The following is a 25,080-nucleotide window of genomic DNA, read 5'->3' as shown; positions in this document are numbered from 1 at the left end:
ATACTTTGTTTAAATTTGTTTTGTTGTGGATTTTTTATAATTCTAATTATTTCCCTTTTAATGTGTTAATTTAGACATAATTTAAGTTATCTAATAAATTTATTATGGGCTTATTAAATTTGACTCCTAAAGATGTTAAGTGTCACTGTAAAAGTTATCTCCTACATTTTATTTTTTTCTCATATACCCCTATCAAGTTACTTTCTAATGCCAACAATTTGGTTATACATTAATTATACAATTACTCGGTAAGATTTTAATTATTCTTATTTTGTTCCCTTGTATTGTGGAAATTTATTTAATCATATTTTAAGTTATGTGATAATAATAGTACGGACTTATCAAAGATGTTAATTATTTACTTGTTGGATTTAGGTTAAGTTCAATAATTTATGGTTCATTTATACGACAATATTTATGTAGACAAATTGGTTGTTTTGCAAAACTCTCGGTATCTTGTAATCCAAATCTTATCATTGTAAGTTATACCATGTAAGTTAGTTCTTACCTAGATAATATTATAAAATATGATGTTGAATAAAAAAATGTTTAATGTCTAATGAAGTTACTACATTGTTCATTAGTTTACTACTATGCAAGTATATGCCTTAAAGTTGGTAACAGTATTTAAACAAATATCTAACTATATGGCACCGATATAGTTATACTCATCTCGATAAGTAATTAGACTCATCTCGATAAGTAGTTAGAATCATCTCGATAAGTGAGTTTCTGTATGTAATTACTTATTAAGAGAAATTGTTTGTTTCCCCTAATTCTAGGTATCCGATAATTAATTTATTACGAATGTAATATATTAAGAGAAATTGTTTGTTTGCTTTCCCTAATTCTAGGTATCCGATAATTAATATATTAACAATGTAAGTATTCTCCAGAAGAAAGAAAGTTTAGTTGGAAAATATATTTTACTTTCTGTTATACTATCTACCTTACCCTTTTATTTCTTGAACAATAAATATGTTTTTATAAGCTATTACTTATAAATATGTTATTTACTAAGAAACATCTTAATGTCTAATGAAGTTTCTACATTACTAATTAGATATGGTCGAATGCTGCTAAAGGATAATTAAACATTAACTGGTGTTATCATTCATACATCACGCTACGAATGGGTATTGCTTCGATAATTATACATGCTAGGCCAATAGAATCCGCATTCTCTACAAACAAAAATATTCTACCAGCGTCATTTTCCTTATTTATAAAACCTCACGTTAGGCTTTCTTTGCCCATCGTCATCCATCCGTTTTCCCTCCGCCAAAAAACTTGCATTCCCCTTCATCCTAAGGTTCATGTGTGTTATCTTAGGTATTAGCAAAGGTAACCGGGTGTTTTTATGTATTTAAGTAGGGTGTCTTTTCGAGTAGTTACCGTCATTGGTCCCTTGCATGTTGCTCGGTTGTGGCCAACTGAACGGCAGCGTGTGCAGCGCTTACTCGACTTTCTCTGATCACAAATTCACAAAACTTTCAACATATGTAAAATATCCCGACACCATGTTATTGATATACACATTATTAGCCTGTAACGGTAAAATTACCTTGAATTCACCACGTGAAAATATCCTTCTTTTCCTTGGTCTCCCCGGTGGTTGTTCACATAGGGTGGTGCTAGCTTTCCTCCTTCGACATCATTTGGTGATGGTGCTAGCGTTGCCATATCTGGTACTAGCATAATCAATTCTTTGTACTCTAAACGTAGTTGTGGACGGTGTGGTGTACCCCAACCATTGAGTTAACTTTGACCCCTTCTCTGATTGCCGCAGCGATTGCATGAGAACATGGTATGGTAAGTAGCTGGAACTGGCGGCATGTGCACGTTCTTTCCCACAGATTTACGGCGTACCCGCAATTCACCATATCTCTAACCTCATATAGACCGTCGCCTATTTTCAAGACTCCATAACCTGCCCCTTTTTCAAAGTTCTCTATAACCATGTCATTTATCTTTGGAGGTAATATGTTATCTTCCATCTGAGCTGCTTCCCATCGAAGTGCAAACCATGTTACCAAAGTTGTTCTCCAAGATTCTAGGATCGAGATCACCGGATAGTCTCTTGACATGGTCAACACGTTGTTCAAAGACTCTGCGATGTTGCTTGTCATGACGTTATCCCTCCCCTACAAAATGAGATCGTGTCCAATGCTCAAAACCAATTCCGGTTAGATAGTCAGCACATGGGCCGTTCATTGCTCGTATCTCCGTAAATATTTTGTTAAAATCAGATAAGCGGTACGCTCTCGCCGTGGTTGATACTAGACTTCCTATAGTTTCGTTTTTAAAGAATGCGATAATGTTTCTTTTCAAATGAACCACACAAGCTGCATGCGAGGACATGGGATACACCTGCATATAATAAATAATAAGACAAACATTAACCGTGTACCCTATTACTTGCTAACGATTTGATTAACATGCTCTAATCAAACACATCTTTTGATGATGTTACCTAACTAATATATCATATTTGGACTAACAATATATTTACCTTTATTATAGAAATTACTCACTAATAAATTTGGTATCGCGTTAATATGTACTTTTCTAATACTTGCGTAGATGGAGGTATGCCGGTCCGAGACGAAGATCAGGTCTGGGTCGTCAGGGACAAAGTCACTTAGCTTGTTCATGAACCAGGTCCACGCCTCGTCATTTTCACTATTAACAATTCCAAAGACTAGTGGGAAACATTGGAAATTTGCATCTTGAGTGCTCGCAGCCACAAGACAACCTCCATACCTGCCCCTCAAGTGAGTCCCATCGATTACAACAACTTTTATCATGTAAGCATACCCCTTGATCGACGCGTTTGATGCAAAGAACAGATACATAAAACAGATAACTCCCAAATTATCCGTTTCTGTTTCTAGCGCGGGAATTGAGTTTGGGTTCGTTGCCATCAGTAGTTTGAAGTATGGTTGGATTAATGCAAAACTCCCCATTGCCGACCCCATAGTATTGTCCATAGCAATCTTTCTTGCTCTCCACGCTTTCTAGTACGAAACATTGAGGCTGAATTCTTGTCTCAGCATTTTCCTTAACTCATTAGGTCTAGGTCCTCTTCCAACCCCAACATACCGTGTTCTCATTAGCTTTCCTATTACTTGTTGACGCTTGCTTGTAGAGGTTGCCTCTTGCGTCCACGCTGGAGGTGTGCTGCAGTATGGTCGTTCTCACTTCAAACCGATCACTATCTACTAATTTGGTTGCATAAACCCGCCACGGGCAAGTGTTCCCCACGCAGACCGCGATGACCATGGTTGGACATGATTTCGCATGAATAAAGTGGAACTTGCGGCGAATCGCACGAATAAAGTGGAACTTGCGGCGAATCGCATGAATTGCCAATTTTGTGCAACAGTCATCTTTGTTTTTGAACAACCTCCCCATGAAAATAACGTCCCCTTCATAATCCAATGTTCTAGCCGTTTTTGTTCCCGCGGTTGCCTCAGCTGCCCCCATTTGCTGTCCTCCTAGGGTCATCTCTGTAGCACACATACCTCGCTACATTTCCGCAAAGTATGTTCTTCTAAACGCCTCAAACTCCGCTTCTGCAGAAGCTTGTGCTGCGTCAAACATATTAATACTTGGTAAACTAGTCGTTAGCACAGGTAGAGGCAATGTTGACTCGATAATTTGTCCTTTGCCTTTCTCTTTTGCGGATGCCTTTCGTTTATCTCCGTCAACGGACGGCTTGGGTACCGATGCTCTAAGAGGCGTTGCGTCTATCGGTTCCTCTATCCTTATCCCTGCATTTACGTTTATCCTTCTCGGTCCTTCAACTGTCTCGTTCACTCTTGGTTGAAGATCACTCGCACTACCGTTAACGACACCCACATTCTTCGTCAACAACCTCGTTAACGCACTATCCCAAATTGACCTTGTTTCTGCGGAATTCCAGTAATTATCTGATATCTCCTCTGCAGTCATGCCTCCAAGATCAAGATGGCTCGTGGAATAATTTACACTCTTTCCCACTCCTCCATGTATCACTTTCACTCGTAGATGTACCTCATCGAGATCCGCCCTTATAGCCATGAATAATGTCATATCTTCATCGTCAACGATGTATATTGAGTTAGCTCGTGTCCAGTATGGTCCCATCATCCACTTTGGCCACTGGTAACTTAGCTTGACCTCGTCCGTAACGGCCATAGACAACATTTCCTTTACCTCGCTAACCACCTTGTTATAACCATCGGTCTCCCTAAGACGAACTGTCATAGAAAATACTTCTAAAGCTGAGACGTGTTCGTAACAGCCGTTTTCGTCCTTCCTCCACTCCCCTCTAACCAAACGCACCACCATTGTCATAATGTACCTGAAAAATATAGCCGTAAATTCTTTATTAGCGATTATACGATTATCGAACTAAGTATATGGAAGAAGAAGTGGATTTCGGGAAGACGACACATAAATACCTTCTGTTATTTAATGAAGCTCAGAAATGTTACCCAGAAACTTCCCAGTAAGACTCAATTCTTCAGCGCATTAAATTTCTCAGGGCTCTTTTAAGGTTGCTCTGTTTGGTTTTGTGTGGGCAACGATGAAGTAGATGTGGTAATAAATAGCGGAACTCATATGACATATACTTCCACAAATCGAGATATATCTGTGTAATCATTTTTTCTAATATTATCTTTGTCTTCCCCATAACGCCGCCTGTATCTTTCGAAATCTTTACCCAGAGATTTCCGAGCAATTAATGCTCTGATTTTATGTCACTAATATCGTTTATTTGGCAACAGAGATTTGTGTCGGGGATAGGGGTAGTTTCGTCCATTTTTGGTGTGTCAGAAGAGAGAGGTTTAATTATAAAATTTTCATCCGCAGATCCTTAAATATTTCATCCTCTATGGTTTTAAATTATGTTCACCCTTTTTACAATGCCTATGTCCACTAGGCATTCTAAAAGAAACACAACATCTGTCTAAAAATTTGAGATTTGGAAAACATTCAAAGAAAAAACTTGCTAACGAGCATGGGTTTGGAACCAATATCGCAAGCTGCCTTCATACGTGGGAGATCCGATGTTATCAAAGTGGTAAGTCTATTCTGAACGTTCTTATCGATCAGTTTTGCTAGCTTAGATGATGGGATTGGCGATGCCCCATGTCGCCTTCCATTCCTTTCTCTCCATAAGGTGTGAATAGACAGCTGAAAAACATACCTCAAGACAAACATATGGACTTTTGGTCTTGGTGGATCCGTGAGTAGGGCAGTCATTGATTCCCAGCTTGTTGTAAAGAGTTGACCAAGCAAATCTTTTGTAAGGGCTGACCACACTGCTGATGAATATGGACAAGAGAAGAAAATGTGCTCTCTAGTTTCCATAGCCTCATCGCAGAAAGAACAACCCCCATTAGCATCATTATTCCACTTTACTAATTTTTCTCCCGTAGCTAGGCGATTACGAAATGCTATCCATGTTATGAATGAGTACTTGGGAGTGGAGTTGGGGAACCATACTCCCTTGTACAATTCACAGATAGGATTAGGAACTCGTATTGCATGTAAAATATCTTTTGAACTGAAAGAGTGTTTAAAAGCACCATTGTTCCGTTTCCAAAAAGAGATATCACGACCCGTTTGAGTAGAACGAAGATTCAGGGAAGCCATCTCCTCCTCAACCTTGTTCAATGCTTCATTACAATGATGACGACGACGATGCGTTGAAAGAGCAGCAGCCACCGAGCTTGAAGAACTAATACCTCAATCAATACAACCACGAGGACCAAAAATATCAACCAGTCTCCCCATAGAGCTCCAAATATCCCACCAAAAAGATGTTTCTAAACCTGAGCGTACCTCCATTTTTTGTAGAGGAGTAGCCTTGTCTCTATACTTTAGGATCTTCTTCCACATCCAGGAGCCCATGTTACTACTTCCACGAACTAACCATAACGACTTATTTTCCAACAAGTTGACTCGGACCCAGTTAGCCTAGAGAGAATCTTTAGCTCAAACAAGTCTCCATATAAGTTTCATGATGCTCACGGTGTTTGTTTCAGATAATAAGCATAGATCTGGCTCGCCTTCTTTTATTGGTTTACAAACCTCCAACCAAGCAGTTTTTGCCTTTCGTGTGCTTAAATCTGGACCAGACGACAAGAAAGCAGAGAGGAGACTTTCAAGTTCCTTAATACACTTACTTGGCACCCTGAAGATGGATTACCAAAAGCTAGTGATACTAGATAGAACAGATTTTATCAAATGAAGTCGTCCTGCAAAAGACGAAAACCTCCAATCCATGAGGTGATTGGAAGTGTTCCCGCTTCAAAGGGAAACTGCTGGAGAATATCATTTTTGTGTTGAGAAGAACCCTGCCATGAACAAAGTGGACTTCTCTAAGCTTATATGTAAACCCGAGACCTCTGTTAGCCAGGGACTTGAAGTCCTTTTTGTGTCAACTCTTTGGAAGTGCCTTTTCCTTTACATCAAGTTAATATAGAATATTAGCTATTGATTTTGCACTCCCATCTGAGAAAACCTGGATGTCGTTTGCAAAACACAAGTGAGTGAGGCTCATGTTCTTACAACGAGGGTGGTAACCAATCTGTTTGTCTACAGCCGCTTTATCAAGAAATCTCGACAACACATTCATACAAATGAAAAATAGGTATGGCGAAAAAGAGCACCCTTGTCTCAGACCTCTATCACTACGGAAAAAACCCGCCAACTTTCCATTTACTTGAACAGATCAGAAAGCGGATGTACTAATACAGAGCTCAATCCAGCGAACAAATTTATCCGGGAGATTAATTGCCTTTAGAACTGTGAGCAAGAATGGCCATTGAACCGAGTCAAAAGCCTTGGATATGTCAATCTTTAAAGCACACCGTTTAGAGATTGATTCTTTATGATAGTCCTTGACAAATTCAGAGACTAACAACATATTTTCCATCATAAGTCGATCATGTATAAATGCAGACTGGTTTGGAGCAATAGAGGGAGGAAGAATTGTTTTCAATATATTGGCAAGGAGTTTAGATATTCAAGTTTAATAAGATTAAGAACACTTAGGATTATAAAAATAACTCTCTTATTAGCTTAGGAAAATAACTCAAAACCTAAACAATCTATAAGTCTTAATCTCTCTAAAACTCATAACTTATGCCACAACTTAGCATCTCCTTATTAATAAAACTTTAACATTATCCTAATCATTAGATAACTCCTAATAACATTAGATAACTCCAAATATATATTCTAGATAACTCCTAGAATATTTAAAGCTTAATTTCCTTTTCTCTTCATTAGTAACTTGCTCTTCAAGTTACTTCTCCTTCAAGCTTAATCCAACATTCTCCCCTTTAAGCTTGAAGTCTTCTTGTACCACATCTTGAACTCCAACAAGATCTCTCATCTCCTTGAACTTGATCCTTCCAAGTGCCTTAGTTAAAATATCCGCCTTTTGTTTCTCTCCCGGAACATGTTCCACTTGTATTAGTTCATTCTCAACGCATTCTCGAATGAAATGATACCTCTTGTGAATATGTTTCGAACGTCCGTGGAACACCGGATTTTTGGAGAGTGCTATCGCTGATTTGTTGTTGATTAGAATCATCACTCTCTCGCATGTACTTCCTTTGATCTCCTCAATAAGTTCTTGAAGCCATATCGCTTGTTTCGCCGCTTCAGTTCCCGCCATAAACTCAGCTTCGCATGATGATAAGGCTACGACATTTTGCTTCTGTGAGCACCACGATATTGGACTTCCACCAAAGTAGAATACATGACCTGTGGTGCTTTTGCCATCATCCTCATCCACGTTGTGGCTGCTATCGTTGTAGCCGATTAGCTTCGTATTTATTTGATCTTAACTCCGAAACTCTAGACCGAGTGTTGTGGTTCCTCGCAAGTATCGTAAGCATTGTTTCATTGCTGCTCCATGTGACTCCTTTGGACTTTGCATATACCTTCTCAATACACCTACACAAAAAGATAAGTCCAGTCTTGTGTGAAGTAGATATCGAAGACATCCAACATTCCTCCTGTCACTTGTAGCATCAATGTCTTTCTCTTTCGGGGCTTTAGACAAGTTCAAACCAGCTTCCATTGGCGTGTGAACCAAGTTACATTCAGCCATTCCCGCTTCTTCTAGTATCTTTAGTGCGTACCGTCGTTGACTTAGTGTTATTCCTTCTTTGTTTTGACAAACTTCAATCCCGAGATAGTAAGTCACTCTTCCAAGGTCACTCATCTCAAATTTTAGTGCCATCTCCGTCTTAAAATTTAGTACTTGTTCTACCAAGCTTTTGAATTTCTTGAATTTTCCGAAGGTTTCATTTTTTTCTTTTAACATGATAGTCCACATGTATCTTGTGAAGTCATCGATGAGTACAAACACATACTTGTTTCCTGCCAATGTGTTTGGTGTGATTGGTCCACAAAGATCTCCATGACTTAATTCTAATGCCTTGGTAGCCCGGAACATGGTAGCTTGTGGAAATACTTGCCTTGTTTGTTTTCCAAGTAAACATGAGCCACACACATTTGACTCAAAGTTAGCAAGTGTAATTTCCACGACAAGCTCTCCTTTAACCATTGACTTCATAGTCTCGTGATTAATGTGAACTAGCCTCGCATGCCATCTAGAAGAATCGATTGGAGTTGTTGAATAAAGACACATTGTGTCTTTGATCCCCATACTCACCTTGTATAATCGATTTTTTGATCTAACTGCCTTGACAAGTAGCTTTCCATCTCGATCATGCATAGTTAGGTCTTCTCCTTTCATCCTCACATCACATCCTGCTTTTGTAGCTTGACCAAGACTAATTATGTTACTCTTTAGTTCAGGAATAAAATAAACATCAACCATTTTTCTTTGTTCTCCGTTTCGATCGATAAACTCGATCATACCCTTTCCTTTGATGTCTATTCCAGAGTCATCGTCGAACCTCACTTTTCCAGTAATAGATTGGTCTAAGCTAGTAAAATAACTTCGATTTCCTGTCATGTGATTGCTAGCTCCGTTGTCGAGGTACCAAATATTATCTCCTCCATTACTTGCATCGAACTTACTTGGTACTACTTTCTCTTCGTTTAGATATACGACCTCGTGAACCATTAACTCATCTGCCTCTGCTGTACTCTTTGCTTCATCTTCTTGTGTTTCTTGCAGCTTAAGTAAATGATCCGGACAGTCCAAAGCGTAGTGACCGGTTTTGTCACACCGGTAACAAACGACTCGGGAAGTGTCTCTCCCTTCATTGTAACGTCCTTGACCTCTTCCTCTGCCATAAGATCGTCCACCACGTCCTCTTCCTCTATATTCACTTCCTTGTTCATGACTCGTATGAGAATCCGAGTTCGCATACTTCAACTTTCCTTGGTCATCTTGAACTTCTTCTTCATCAGTAATGCGTTCCTCATAAACCTTGAGTCTTCCCGTAATATCTTCAAAACTTGTTTTCTTAAGATCTAGTACTTGTTTAAGTGCAGCCACGATGTGTATGTATTTCTTCCTAGGAAGACTCTTAAGAAATTTCTTGACAAGCTTAGGTTCTTCAATGGTTTCTCCAAGTGAAGCTGATTTTGATGATATCTCTGATAACCTCCCTGGGAACTCATCGATTGTCTCATTATCCTTCATCTTTATTCTGTCAAACTCAGCCATCAACGTTTGCAATCTTGCCTCTTTGACTCTCTCCGCTCCCAAGTGCTTCGATTGTAAGGTAAGTGATTCAGGAATTGATTGAAACAACAAGGCTATAGCCATAACGTTCTTCTCGTTGTTGTCCGATGGTTCCTCTATGATATCCCACACCTTATGAACTTGAAGTAAGATACTCATCTTCATAGACCATACGGTGTAATTTATAGAGTTTAGCATCGGGCACTTGAGGGATGATGATCCCCCTCCTCCTCCTTCGTTAACCTTTGCTAACGCCGTGTTTGACGTCTCCGTAATTTCACCCATGATGTCTTGTGGATCGTGAGTGCTCTGATACCAAATAAAGTTTAATAAGATTAAGAACACTTAGGATTATAAAAATAACTCTCTTATTAGCTTAGGAAAATAACTCAAAAACTAAACAATCTCTAAGTCTTAATCTCTCTAAAACTCATAACTTATGCCACAACTTAGCATCTCCTTATATAATAAAACTTTAACATTATCCTAATCATTAGATAACTCCTAATAACATTAGATAACTCCAAATATATATATTCTAGATAACTCCTAGAATATTTAAAGCTTAATTTCCTTTTCTCTTCATTAGTAACTTGCTCTTCAAGTTACTTCTCCTTCAAGCTTAATCCAACAGATATAACCTTATAAAGAACATTGCAACAGGAGATGGGACGATAGTCTTTCATCTTAGAAGCATCATTCTTCTTCGGAATAAGGGCTAGAATAGTAGTATTAACCCTTTTGGGTAAGAAGCTCAAAAGAAAGAAGGATTGGATCGCTGTGACGAAATTCCTACAATGAACCAAGTTTGGTTTAAGAACTCAGCTGTAAACCCATCCGGGCCAGGTGATTTATTACCCGCCATCTTAATAGGACCGCTTGGATCTCCTCCTCTGAAAACTGATTCACCAAATCATCATGTTCTGAAACAGAGCATCGAAACTCCAACAGGTCTTCAATTTGATCCTTGGGAATATCCTCAAAGTCCACCTGTATACGAGTCATGAAATCCTCAAAAAACCTTACAGCTTCGGACTTAATGTCTTCTTGCGATGTAGCTATAGAACCATTCGGACAACGTATCTCATGAATAGCATTTCCTAGCTAAACTCACACAGAGTAGAGGAGGCTCATAAAATTCTTTGTGATAAGCAGTTGGCCACCCTTGTTAATCCTTCTTCAGCTCTGATGGAGGAGGAAGCTAAGGCTTACAGGGATTGGGATCATGTTGTAGAGTTGGAAGAAGGTTTCCTAAAACAGAAATCAAAACTTCATTGGCTTCGTGTGGGTGATAAAAATAATAAGTATTTTAAAAAAAATTATTTTCCCTTAAAACTAAATTTACAGATTTTTAATGTTGTTCGCCGTGGTTATACATATATATGCGTAAATGATAAAGATTTTTTTTTTAATTGTAAATGTGGTACTGCATGTATGTATCGTCAATCCTGTTAGTATAAATAAAACTATTCGTTATTGACTCATACAAGAAAAACTGTATATTACTTCCATAAATGATCCAAATTACATGCGGTAAAGTGGATAGAATCAATGGAACTATATGACCGGACCTGCAGGAATGGCGTTGATATATCGTAAAGATAAAGTTTAGAGATTCGCTTCGATTGCAGTGTTATGAATCACATTAGAATTCGTCCCAAATACATTGTGGTGAGGTTAGATTCATGAAAACAAATTTGGGAAATAAGATTTATGTCCTAACTTCCCGTCGTTAACAGACCTACTTAAATATATGATTAAAAAGTGAAACGTCATTAATCAACTCAAAATACTTAAATAGTGTTTTGGCATTTGATAGTTATTGTGCAAAAAAAAACTCTATTAAGCTCAATTATGTATTTTCATTATTGATTCATATATAAGACAACCTGCCCTTTGCGACCCTCATATTAGTCCCAAAATAATCGCAAACAAGGTTGTCACTACTACTTAACGACGATATAAAACGATCGCTAAAAAAGGGTCGTAAAATATCCTGTCCCAAAATAGTCGCTTATTAGCAACCGATGTTGGACACATACAATTAGTTTTCATGGTTCTTTTGCGTAAAAATCCATCTTATATAACACAAAATGAATATTCAACTATTCTTGCACTATTTTTCGGATATTTATTGTATGTTGCACTCTTTTTCCCTTAACCATGGTTTTTCCCATTGGGTTTTCCTGGTAAGGTTTTTAATGAGGCAGCATTTCAAATACTTTACGAGTTATGATACTATAATGGTCATCAGGGGGAGTGTTATGAATAAAGATGGATGCCCATTATAAGGCCCATCATCTAAGCCCATCATCTAGATGTTTCTAGGGTTTTACCCTTTCCTTGTACTCCTATATAAAGAACCCTTTATCTCAATGGAATAACACACTCATTTCTTCTATCTCTTTCTCTGTTTATAACACGTTATCAGCACGCTCTAAAAGGTAGATATAGAGATTCTTACATTTTTTTTTAAGAACCATGTTTACTTATCGACTCATGGTTCATAATACTTATTTTCTATTATTGAAACAAAACAATATGAGCCAATCGATGATTATAGTATAGATCGGTAAAAGCATGTTTTCAATGATTCAATAAAGAAGAGAATCATGCTTATCATTTGTTTCTATAATTACTATCGCATGATTCAATGATTCTACAAAGAAAATCGTTAAAGAAGAGAATCAAGCTTGTTAATTGTTAATTTTTGTGATTTACTATTACAATATTGAATATATAAATTACCAATTTTATAATTATATAACTAATTTTGTAACTATTCATAACCCGGTGGTGGGTGATGCAAGCATGTATTAATGTTTTAGCATTCCAGTTTTGAATAGTTGCATCTATATTCAATATCATTTTATAAATACTATATTGTCTAAAATCCATTTATGATTGATATGATATCCCTTATTTAACTCCTTTGATTAAAACGTTATACATATCTTATCACTTTTAGATATTGACTTTTCCATATTAAATATTTGATTTCCATATATTTGATTGTGTTATTATTATTTTTACTAAAAATGTTGCAAGATAATTTTTCTTTTTATAAGATTTCATATATCTAAATCTTTGTGTTATTATTATCTAAATCTTTTTATAAGATTTCCATATATTTGATTGTGTTATTATTATTTTTACTAAAAACGTTGCAAGATAATTTTTCTTTTTATAAGATTTTTTTCTCTAAATCTTTGTGGTATCTAAATAAAAAAAAAATAAAAAAAAAAAGAAAAAAAAAAAGTTGTTCATGGTTTTGCCCTAATTTTGCACGAAATGATTTTTCCCAAATCTTGCACGAATTCATATTACCCTAAATAAAAGTTTTGTCAAGATATATGTAAAATCCAGATTTTGCACAAAATAGTTTTATTCTGATTGGTTTTACAATATTGCATTAAAATTGTATTAGTATATAATACTGGATTATTTTATGAAATAAATTGATTGATAAATAACTTAATTTAAAGGTATAATCACTTATACAAATTTTCATGAATGACTAGTTTAATGTATCTTAAGAAGATATCATATTTTTGATGGTCAAAGTTTTTTTTAAGAACTTAAATTATCACCAGAAGTTGAGAAAAAAAAAAAAAAAAAAAAAAAAAAAAAAAAAATTCTAACGATGAAATAATCTAGTATATCAAGTAGTATAAAATCTTATTAAAAGACTCTAGAAGAGCATATACATTGTTTTCTATGGGAATACAAAATTAAAATCATCGATGCGGTATAGTTCTCCAAATCTCAAAGTTAATATGATGAGATATAAATACATTATGATTCTAGAGTGGAATTCAATACGAGATGGATGAACTTGAAGTTTCATCATCTCGAGAAGGAGAAGTAATGAATGGATAATAAGTGACATATCCAGAAGATTATGTTCAATCTTTGACTACTAAAGATCTAAAAGTTGTATAAAGCAATTCTTATATGAATTTGTTATTAGATAAAATAAATTATAATTAGTTATTACTAAAACTTCAAGACTTGAAGTCTCTTTTTGAATATAACTCACATTGTTAAGAGAATATCTCTGATGCGAAGGTGGTAAAACAGACGATTAAACTTTTACGCAAGTATCGTTGTCCTGTAGACACAATATTTGAAAGAAATTTAAGAACTATTATGAACTTAAATCGAGTGTTTTTCAAAGGCTAAATAAAATATATGAGTTATTGTTGATAAGTAATACTCATATTCTGAAGTGAATATAAGATCTTACATAGCTAGTCAAATTAAATTTAATATCGTTTATATTAGAATCTAAAATTTTAATTATTATCTCGTTATTGTTTTATTAACATATGATTGATTATTAAAATACATGGAAGTAATTTTGATTATAAGATCTCATTAAGGGAGTAACTGATAAGCAATGAAAAGTAAATTATAAGTTTTGAAAGAACTAGAAGTTTCAAAAGAATTAAAAGTTTCAAGAGTATATTTGGCTTAACCGGATTAGTCATCCTGGTTTAATGATGATGTGAAAGTATTGAGAATTATGTGGACATTAGGTGAAAAACCAGAAGATTCTCCTTAATGATTTATCAAATGTTACTTGCTCAGAAAGCAATATGATAATGTGATTTTTACCAGTGTAAGTAATTTGGACTTTATCTATTCGTAAGTATATATAAGGAGATGATTATGGGTTGATCACCCACTATATGACATTTAGATACCTAATGGTTATAAAAGATGCATCGATTCAATGGACGCATTGACTCGATTGTTGCATCGACAAGAAGGTCATATTTATCCTTGTTATAAACCCGCAACATAGAGTTTACGAGATTACTTTCTTGATTAAAGTACAAGAGTATTTCAGTGTTTATTTATAATAACCATTATTGGATATCCGTTGGGATAAGTGTTTAACATTTTGAAATTCATGTTCATACACAAAATGGTTTAGTAACATCGATACGCATCAAGCCAATGAATAATTAATAGTTTTCCCCATTATTATTGGTTTTGGGTCAGAAACCAAATAGTTTTCATCTAAAAGCTTTGAATGTGAAAAGTGCTCCACCACAGCACGAAGAGATGAACCCTCAAAGGAGGATAAGAATACATGTTAGATATGAATGATAACTAAGCCATCCTAGAAGGATTTATATACCGCTCGTTTTGAAGACTATCATATTATATAGTCAGCTATTCCAACATAAGGGGGAGAATGTATACAGCTGGTGAAAAAGATAAATAGAAATGAATTATCAATGATCCTCGGAGTAAAGAATGTATATTAAGAGTCCAAAAGATAATTCAATTACAGAATTTAGCGTTGTAATTGCCAGACGCATTTGCTGACCCAAATAAAGTGATGAAGTCACTTATACCAGTTGTAAATTAAATGCTCTAGAATATAATGAATGTCCTGTAAGGACCAATTTCAAACTGCTATTGAGTCTTAAGATCGCATGAAGCGTAATAGACCTTGGTTCCAAATATAAATATCCTCGTAAAAGTGAAGGAGCACAAAATTAAAAATGACCAAATTGAGGAAATAAATATTTTGATGATCTCTTGAAGAGAGTGAATGATCTCTAAAAGAGACATAAACATGACAAATGAAACATTCAAGTACTTGACAATGAAGAGATCTAGCTAGCTATGTCATGTCAAAATATAATGGAATCAAAAGCAAATCGACGTCGTAATATATTTGCATGCTATGAGCAGTTGATATTATGGACAAAAAGGAGGATCATGAAAGAAAGTCTATTGAAAAGTGTACACAAAGTAATGATTAGCCAAAAATGGAAAAGAAGAAATAGACATATAATTATAATCTCTAGTAGAGATATTTGGACTACTAGTCTATGCACATGATGTGTAAAACCAGTGGAAAATAAATGACTCTTTATGTGAAAGAATAGTGAAATTAATGAGATTTTCACAAAGATAAGAAATGTATTATGAAGAGATATATTCTCTTGTGGTGGATGTAATAATTTTTTTTAAGTATCTAAAATCTGGCAATAAGAGACGGAACACTGGATATGACATTTATATGAAATTCTTGAAAGATATAATCTCTGAAGGATTAATTATATGAGAATTATGTTCTCTAAAACTCTACTCGATCGAATAAAAAGAAATATGTAACATGGCATATAATCATATAAATGTATATTTATGTTGAGTTTGTCAAAATATATTGATCAAACTAATATTTGTTTTGAAAATCATTAAAACTCCTACAGAGTTATCATAAGTAATACGATGACAATAATGTATGATAAAATATCACAAGATAATGATATTTATAAGTCTATATGAAAACCATATAATTTGGATCATTAAGATTATGGTTATTAATTCCAACGAGATATTGTATTTGATTGAAAATCATCTCCTGAAGAAGATGTTTCCGAGGGGGAGATTGAATGATATGCGTGGATGTACCCTTTTTCCTTATCATAGTTTTTATCCCACATGATTTTTCTATGACAAGGTTTTTAACGAGACATTAAAGAACACGCAAATAATACACTTGATGAATATTAAGAAATTCTATCAATCATCCAAATGAATATTATACACTAATGATATTTAGAGAAATAAATAAGATGGTCAAGATGAATCATCTAAAAGATTCATGAGCAGAAGAATGGCGTTGTACTTTATCCAGAAATTTGTTCAAGAGAAGATTTGGAAGACTTATTCTCAAATACTGTTTATTCTCTGCCACATCTTCTAATCATGCAGAGATTTTACCAATTCATGAAGCTAGCCGCAAGTGTGTATGGCTAAGATCCATAGTTCACCATATACAAGAAGACTGTGGTATATATGCAGGGAAAAAAAGACTCCAACAATTATGTACGAAGACAATGCAGCATGCATCGCACAACTCAAAGACGGATACATCAAAGGCGATAGAACAAAGCACATCCTACCAAAATTCTTCTACACACACGATCTACAAAAGAGCGGCGATGTACGAGTTCTACAGATCCGTTCGAATGATAATCTGGCTGACTTATTCACCAAAGCGCTACCTACTGCTACTTTCAAGAAGTTAGTCTATCGTATCGGATTACGCCGTCTCAAAGATCTGACGAATATACTCATAAGGGGGAGTAATTGTATGTTGCACTCTTTTTCCCTTAACCATGGTTTTTCCCATTGGGTTTTCCTGGTAAGGTTTTTAATGAGGCAGCATTTCAAATACTTTACGAGTTATGATACTATAATGGTCATCAGGGGGAGTGTTATGAATAAAGATGGATGCCCATTATAAGGCCCATCATCTAAGCCCATCATCTAGATGTTTCTAGGGTTTTACCCTTTCCTTGTACTCCTATATAAAGAACCCTTTATCTCAATGGAATAACACACTCATTTCTTCTATTTCTTTCTCTGTTTATAACAAAATTGGAGTTTTCATGGTTCTTTTGCGTAAAAATCCATCTTATATAACACAAAAACATGGACTTATATACATCAGAAGTTCCTTTAAGAAAATAAAACTACTAATATGATTTTACATAACGTCTTTTGACAAAGAAAAATGGAAAATATCAACAAAAAAAATCTATGAAACAACAACAAAAAAATGGTTTGCTCCTCACCTCTTCCTAATGAACACAAAAAAGAAAAGGACTTTTTCGTTACCAAACAATACCTTCTCGTTTGTTTCAGTTTAATTAGCCAGAGGAAAAGAATGTGTCATTCCTATTTACGCAACGTACCATTTTCCTCATTTGTTTGTTTTTAATCTACAGATTCCAAAAGCTTCTTTCTCTCTAACGTTTTCCATGCGTTTACATTTTCAAATCTCCTCAAAGTGTTACTCGTTCTATCCTTCTAACAATCTCCTTCATGTTTTGTCTCTCGTTAGGGTTACTTGCGATACAAGCAGCCCCGATCCGCAACAATTCAACCATTTGTTTTATCGAATCAGTATTACTCGCAATCTCGGGATCTATAAGCTCTTCTTCTTTATGTTGTGCGATTGAAGATTGCACCCATTCGACTATATCCGTCCCTCCTTTACCAGTATTTAGGTACTGAGACGGGAACTTCCCCGTCATGACCTCGAGAACGATTATTCCAAGGCAATAGACGTCTGATTTTGGTGAAACCTGCTGGTTTTGTACAAACTCGGGGGATTTGAACGCGAATAAAGCTTGTGAGGCGTTGTTAGGCTGAAGAAGCGGGAGGAACGCGTAATCGCTAATCAATGGCTCATAGGTTTCACTTAGTAGAACGTTGCTAGATTTGAGATTTCCATGTGGAAGATCGTAGGACGCAAACTCCTCATGCAAGAAGTCCATTCCTCGTGCCACTCCTTGTATGATCTTCAATCTTGTTGCCCAAGTTAGCTCCGAATGATAAACCCCACGATCTCCTGCAAATTAAAAATATATATATATATATTAAAAAAGATCGTAAAATATGCTTCTACATCAATCAAGAAAAGCAAAAGCGTTGTAGTACCGTGCAAAACGTAGAGTAGACTGCTTTTAGGCATGTATTCAGAGACAACAAGCTTCTCTTCTCGACGATAGTGATAAGCTAAAGGGGTAAGAACGTTAGGGTGTCGGAGTTTTCCGAACCGTTGCATCTCAGTATCGAATGCTTCACGTGCAAGTTTGTTCATATCCCTAATCCTTTTCACAACCACGGATAATCCGTTGGCCATCACCGCCTTGTAGGCCGATCCAAGGCTACCATTGCCTAGCACCTCAGCTGCAGCCTTCATGAGATCAGGTAAACCAAAGGAGCCTTTCTCGCTGTTTACCATTATAATGTCTCCCATTCCGCTTCCTGGACCACCTCCTGCACCTTTTCCGTTATGCGATGAACCTTTCTTTGAGGAACCTTCTGCGTTACTACGCTTCTTGCTCGAGTCGATAGGCTTCTTTATTGAGTCCGGTACACGAACTTCCACGCTCTCTTGGTCGCTTAGGTGGTCTTTACCGAGCATCCGGAACTCGGGTTGCCTCTTCTTCTTCCATCTTGTAATAATAGCTACCACAAACAAGAATATCAATAGAAACAAGATGACCATAAAGATAGCTTTTGCAGTGTTATTCTTCTCATTCCCTGACCCTGTAGATGAAGGTTTCTCATCGCATTCTATATTCAGAGGTGACCCGCAAAGCCTCTGATTCCCTTCGAATTTCATCTCTAGATTCTTCCTGTCGGAAATGGTTATTGGGATCTCTCCCTCTAGATCATTGTTGGAGAGGTCAAGGGATTTCAAAACCTTGTTGCCATCTGTAAGAGGAGGTATCTCACCAGTGAACTGGTTTCCTTGCATGTGAAGCTCCTCAAGACCTGCGAGTTGCATCAAAGAAGCGGGGATTTTTCCGGATAACCGGTTGTTATCAAGAAAAACCCGCTTGAGTTGTGGCGTTTCTTTGAAGAAATCATCAGCAATCTCACCAGAAAAGCTATTGTTTGAGAGCAAAAGAGATTTCAAGCCAGGTAGCTTGAAAAAAGGAGGGAGAGGACCTGAGAGAAGATTGTTGTCAAGCCTGATCGTTCTTAGATTTGGGAGATCTTTTAAATCCTCAATGTTGATGGTCCCGGAGAGACCAAGCCGGGTGACGTGAATGCCCGAAACTGTTTGACCCTTTTGGCAATAGATCCCAAACCATTTGCCATTGCAAGGATCGGTTCCTGTTCTCCATGAATTCAAGTCTCCTTTAGTTATATTCACCGAGCGCTTGAACCGCACGAGCGGTTCCGATTCACTAACGTTTTGTAGAGAAGGGGTGAAGGAAAAACAGATGAGAAGGAAGCAGAGAAATAGAACAGCAGTCATGGGTTAAGGAGAAGTAGAGGAACTGCTGTTCTTGTTGTTCTTGTTGTTGTTTTGGTCTCTCCTAACAATCTAATAACCAAGATAATGTTAAAAATATTGATGTATGGCGTTGTCTCTTTGTCTAGGAATGTTTTTTTGTTTGGATTTTGTTTATGGTTCAAAAGTTTGGACATTGTTTTTGAGGATCCGCAAGGAAAGTGAGAAATGTTTTCTTGTCTTTGAGGGAATTAGCTGGTAAAGTTTAGGCTTCCACTTACTAAAAATAGATTTTTATGATTTTCCTAAATTAAAGATTGTCTTTTTCAATTGAAAAGAATTGAGAGCTCAGAGACTTTCTTGGAGGATTTCTTACGACCATGGTTTTTTAAAGGTTTTGACCTTGTTTTCACCACATTTGTCGGGTTTCTTTTGTGCGTCAAGTAACAGTTTGCATATAGTTTCTTTTATTATTATTAACATTTTTACATACAAATCGTAGATATCACATAATCATATGAGTGATCTCTAAAAACCATGGATGTATTTATTCTTTTTCTTTGCTTAAATTTTTGATGTTTAGTTTAATTTGATTACTATTTCCTTTCTCGAAAAAGAACATGAAGTAGACATTACGATCATATTGAATTTCAATATCAAGTTATTAACTACACGTTTTTGTTTTAAAGAGAAAAACTAACTAGACATTAGTATATGGAATGATCAACATATACATGTAACATGTTCAAGCTAGTTTTTCAGTAATAAATTATGGTTCTTATATACAAAAAATGTCATCAAAAATAAAATCAGAAAACAAGTATAACAATCCGCTCAATGCACCACCACTTTAATTTTGGTTCCTACTAAGGTGTTACTGAGATTTAATCCAGAACATGATTTCCTTGCGTCGCTAGAAGAAAGGAACTTAGTGTTTGCTCTTTTCTCTCTTCCTTTGCCCTGAATTTCATGAAAATGCTAAAAAGCTCTCGATCTTAAACTCATTAGAATCTTCCCTAGACTCATGATCTTTAGTCACATCATATACATTGATGCAAGTGATGTGTCCATGAATATGTAAAACCCTCTGATCGTATAGCCTTGTTCTTGAAAACTAGTTCTCTTACTAATTTTGTCAACATTTTGTTAACGAGTCTTATCGTTTTCTCACCATTCTAGAGGCTCTATTTATCAAGCAGATTTATGTTAAATCTTTATACATTTATACTTACACTACTTGCACTGAACCTGTTGAAATTTCAACTCCATTGAACATGTTGAAAAAAGTTTTAACTGTTAATTTATTCAAATAAAGGTGTTGAAAACTGAAAAAAACCAATGTGGATTTTTGGATGTTGAATCTATCCAACATGTTTTTTTTTGGGCCACGCATGCCACGGTTCATCACTTTATGGGAAGGTGTGTTTCACACATTCGCGCATGTTTTCTATTATTTTTTCTTAAAAAAAAAATTATTGACATGACACTTGTTATATTGTTATTGGCAATTGAAATTTTTATCTCACCTTATGTATCTAAAATCAATTATTATGTAACAAATCATTTATATGAAAATTCATAACTTTTTAACTCTATAAAAGAAAACTTGGTTCATTTGATTCAGACACATAAAAAACACAATTTCTATCATAATTTTTTTATTATCTTATAATAACTATGTCAACTTTTTGTTAATTTAATTTAATTTAGTTGATATTCAAACTTAATTTATCAAAAAATATTATTAATATGCAATCACAAAAATTTAAATATATTTAAGAAAATAAAAAATTGGAAAATAATAATGTAAGATAAAATGTTAAATTTTATTAAACAAAACTATTGTAGTATTGAAAAATTAAGTAGATGTTAAATGATGATATGGAAGAAAGAGAAGATGATGTGATGTGTTAAAAAAGCAAAAAAGGATGTTGAATGAATTTAGGGTTCGAATGGTAACCGTGGTTTTTGTTGTGCGGGGAAAGCGTTATTATAGTGGGTAAGGTTCAACTGCGGTACGTGCGAGAGAAATATATTTGCGGGACAAGTGCGATTTGTACAAAATAAGCGGTATAGAATAATATTTGATTGGTGAAAAAACTATATATGTACAAAATAAGCGGTATAGAATAATATATATGTATATATTAATAATTAATTATTTTTTTGTTAATAAATAAACAATAACAGATATTTATAAACCACTAATACAAAAATTGATCAAAATATAAATTTAATTTTGTAACATACATATTGTTAAATGCGTTGACTAATTTCATCATAAAAAGTACAATACAGTTCATGTTTGTTTCTAGAAGGAGGACCATAATAGAATTGAGACATATGATATCTCACAACTCGATTTCGTGACGATCTATAAAGAGCTAAAAATCCTTATTTATTTGGGTAGCCAGAATCAACCAGGTAATATTTCTCTGAAAGAGGCAAAGGGAACCGGAATCACTTTGTTGTGCTATTTGCAGAATAGCTGTATAGTGGCATGAACCTGGTGCTCCATTCCAAATATATGTGAATAACATATTCAAATGACATATTGCCATGATGTTCAATGATGCATTATCGGGTCGATTCCAATACATTCTCTATAACTCAAACTTTACTTTTAAGCATACATGAGTCCCATCATTAGCTCCAACGAACCCACTAAAATATAGCCAATATCTTCGGAACTCGATAAAATTCTTGTCTTTTCGGAGTTCTAATATATTCACATGCTAATAATTCAGTTGCCGTAAGAACTTCTCTAAACTTTCTCTGCACAATCTCTTTATTTCGTCCAAATCTTAAACCATCGTCTCTCTGAACTTGATTGTGTCCACATATTCGTAGAAACATCGCAACTCTTTCTTCAATACTTATATTCAATGTTGGCTGAAGACCATAATTTGTTTGCAACATATTACACAATGTTGTGAAACATGGAAGTGACATCAGTAATAACTGAAGTCAAGCAGCATCATCTTGCTGTAGTCGACGCCATATATTTCTCCATCCCAAACATCTATCAGTTTGGACTGGACTTTTTGAAAATACCGTTCATAATAATTCAAAGCTGGTTGAACTACTAACTTTTCAAATTGTTCGTTTTCCAAATTCCACAACTCAATTCTTTCTTCGTAAACTAGATTATTAAGGTCTTGTGATCGCAACTGACATATACGAAATGCCTGAAATTCAATACAAACGATATATGTCATTAGACATAAATTATTTTGCAAACATAAATTAAATAAAATTCAACATTAAACTTAATAAAAACATAAATCATTTCAAAATATAAGTGAGATTGATACACCACAATAAATATAAACTATTCTTCATCTCCTACATTACTGTGATGATTTGCATTGGATCCTTGCGGAGTTCCATAAATATTAAAGAGACCTCCTGGTCTAGGTGTTTGTGGTATTTGTCCAGTTTCAAAATAATTTGTGAAACCGACACCGGATGATGATGTTTGTTGTATGATCGGTGGAGTTTCCATTGTTGCACCATCTCCTTGACTTCCAACTTAAAATCTATATTGAACATTTGTCAGAGACGTTCCACTTGAACCACCTTGCTGAAATTTTCCAAATATTTGCCGCCATTGTGGAGCAATTAGTGGTGTTCCCCAGTGTGGAGCATTGGGTGGTGTTCCCCACTGTGGATAAATGAAATCCCAAAAACCGGGTGAATTTTGCCCTCCCAAATTATTACCCACAAAGGATGGACTTCCAGATGATATACCTCCTGAATGTGCCCAAATGAATGACCTGAACCTAACTGTTTTGGCACATCTTGGTTGTTGGGGGAAACACCAGTCATAGCTTCTAACAGTTGTACCTTATCCTCGTCGGTGCTTGCAGCTATATCAATGAAATACTTACGCCAATATACTAGCTCCTCAAGTGCATTAATGCATGCCCAATAAAATCTAGTGTGCTTGGGAAGATCTAGTGGGATAAATATCGCTTCCGCCTTTTTAAATTCATCGTAATCATCTTGGTCAAAAGCACCAGGATGAAAACTTTGTCGTTGGAATTCTCTGAAGCTAGTGATATTGTCTTCTATTGTTGTTTCAAATGATTGTCGTTTTCGACTTCCTCGTGAACCACTTCTAATAGAAACTCGTGAGCTTCCTCCAGATCTTTGTGCACTACTTTCACGTTTAGCGGTTGACTGCAAATTTGGCCTACCTCGTTGTTGCCTTCTAGCAGCACAATGTTGGAATATTTCATCATCATCAATGGTAACACGATACACTTCTTCTTCTTCTTGCATTTCAGGAACCTCGGTTTGTGGCATGTTACCACTATCAGTGTCTGAGTAATCTTCACTTTCTTCATCAATTTCATGCTCGTGTGTTTAATTAAACTATTAATATATAAATAAGAGATAATAATGGTTATGTTTATAAGACACCAAATAAGAATGTGAAAAACAATCTTTTAATTAATCTAACTTTGATACTAAATAATTTTGTAGTAACAAATTCATTACAAAAAGAAATTAAAAATAATTATTATGCAACATACACGTATATTAAAAAAAAAGTAAAAGCATGATGTTCAATGGATTACACATGCTTTCACATAACCGGAATATGAATTCTTTATCCAATTTATTTAAATAAAATCTTGTTCTAAGTTGATAGTGTTGTGTGGTTAAAAAATTTTATAAACAAAATTATACACCAATAAGTACCTTCAATGGGGGTTTGCAATTTTCTTTAATATCAAAGTAGAAAAAGAGAGAGAGTATGACGAGAGAGAATGAATTTTTGTGTTTGTGTATGTGAATTGTGTTTGACACATTTAACAATATATATATATAAGGAATAATTAATAAAGAAAGAAATTACAAAAGAAAATAATATTGTACCATGCGTTTTACATTGGACCACTACATAAAAGGAGTATGACAATTTAGAAGTGTGGTCCTGTATTATTATACTTTGAAATCCACAGTTGCTCTATTTTTTTCTTTTTTGAAAAACGTAATTTATTTTCTAGTTTCACTAATTGGTGACAAATCACGGTTTTCTACGCTTTTACTTCAAAATCTGCGAAGACATAGTCTCCATTCACTGCCTTAGAATTGCAACAAATGCCATCTGACCGCTTAAGCGCTTGAACCCGAACATCTTAGCCATGATGACTTTATTCATGAATTTCTAATGATCTTTTCTCTCTACATGAAACTCAAGGCCGACCTTGAGGGGAGCAAGGAGAAACTAATGAACAAGGCTCCCAAATTTTTCCAAAAGATTCGCATAAGAAATATATTTTCAAATAGGCCCCCCAAAAAAATATTTTTACGAAAAGACCCCAAAATTTGAAAATTTAATAATAGTCTTAAAAAAATTATTTTGTTGTTTTAGACTCCAATTTCTTAGGACGGGCCCTGATGAAACTCTAAGGTTGTGAATGGTAACTTGTAAAAAGCGATTTTCGAAACTTTTTTATTTATCAAAATCGTAGTAGTGTTACCAATCACTATATTTTATTCAATTTGCATTTAAAAATAAAAAAATTACGGTTTTGTCTAACGGATTATACCGTGGAACGCATTTCAAAACAAACCAGTCTTTACCCATCAGACTTGTCAAAAAACCCAATAGGTAATGTTTTTT

General features: G+C 35.2%; 2 protein-coding genes, 1 long non-coding RNA gene and 5 pseudogenes across 8 annotated transcripts; 2 read left to right on the top strand and 6 right to left on the bottom strand.

The window, feature by feature from the left end:
- Nucleotides 1-1,397: 1,397 nt before the first annotated feature.
- Nucleotides 1,398-3,447, bottom strand: AT3G42900 (annotated as a pseudogene; the record flags this gene model as incomplete). Its single annotated transcript has 1 exon — nucleotides 1,398-3,447.
- Nucleotides 3,448-4,999: 1,552 nt separating this feature from the next.
- On the bottom strand, nucleotides 5,000-7,132 carry AT3G42890 (annotated as a pseudogene; the record flags this gene model as incomplete). Its single annotated transcript has 1 exon — nucleotides 5,000-7,132.
- A 168-nt stretch (nucleotides 7,133-7,300) lies between these two features.
- AT3G42886 lies at nucleotides 7,301-10,761 on the bottom strand (annotated as a pseudogene; the record flags this gene model as incomplete). The annotated part of the gene is made up of 1 exon: nucleotides 7,301-10,761.
- Nucleotides 10,762-14,163: 3,402 nt separating this feature from the next.
- Nucleotides 14,164-16,914, top strand: AT3G42883 (annotated as a pseudogene; the record flags this gene model as incomplete). Its single annotated transcript has 1 exon — nucleotides 14,164-16,914.
- A 110-nt stretch (nucleotides 16,915-17,024) lies between these two features.
- On the bottom strand, nucleotides 17,025-19,693 carry PRK3 (Leucine-rich repeat protein kinase family protein). The gene is made up of 2 exons (NM_114156.2): nucleotides 18,137-19,693; nucleotides 17,025-18,047 (listed from the first exon to the last, which is right to left on the bottom strand). Exons 1-2 carry the CDS (start codon nucleotides 19,467-19,469, stop codon nucleotides 17,479-17,481), a joined length of 1,902 nt encoding a protein of 633 aa, NP_189874.1. The 5' UTR covers nucleotides 19,470-19,693; the 3' UTR covers nucleotides 17,025-17,478.
- Nucleotides 19,694-20,276: 583 nt separating this feature from the next.
- On the top strand, nucleotides 20,277-20,619 carry AT3G06485. The gene has a single exon (NR_141255.1). It is a non-coding gene; the product is annotated as an other RNA (long non-coding RNA).
- A 767-nt stretch (nucleotides 20,620-21,386) lies between these two features.
- On the bottom strand, nucleotides 21,387-22,625 carry AT3G42875 (annotated as a pseudogene; the record flags this gene model as incomplete). The annotated part of the gene is made up of 1 exon: nucleotides 21,387-22,625.
- Nucleotides 22,626-22,776: 151 nt separating this feature from the next.
- On the bottom strand, nucleotides 22,777-24,600 carry AT3G42870 (heat shock protein; the record flags this gene model as incomplete). Its single annotated transcript, NM_114155.1, has 4 exons — nucleotides 22,777-22,976; nucleotides 23,025-23,109; nucleotides 23,196-23,784; nucleotides 24,536-24,600. 4 exons carry the CDS (start codon nucleotides 24,598-24,600, stop codon nucleotides 22,777-22,779), a joined length of 939 nt encoding a protein of 312 aa, NP_189873.1.
- Between the last annotated feature and the right edge of the window lie 480 nt (nucleotides 24,601-25,080).

Source organism: Arabidopsis thaliana, chromosome 3, assembly GCF_000001735.4.
Source record: "Arabidopsis thaliana chromosome 3, partial sequence".
NCBI lineage: Eukaryota > Viridiplantae > Streptophyta > Magnoliopsida > Brassicales > Brassicaceae > Arabidopsis > Arabidopsis thaliana.
Note: the sequence above shows the minus strand (reverse complement) of the source record. Positions and strands in the feature narration are given on the sequence as shown.

Excerpts from the sequence above, each read along its gene's own strand:
- PRK3 (NM_114156.2), bottom strand. The coding sequence starts at position 19,469 with ATGACTGCTGTTCTATTTCTCTGCTTCCTTCTCATCTGTTTTTCCTTC. Across the intron at positions 18,048-18,136 it reads TCTACTCTACGTTTTGCACG|GAGATCGTGGGGTTTATCAT; the intron begins GTACTACAACGC and ends TTTAATTTGCAG.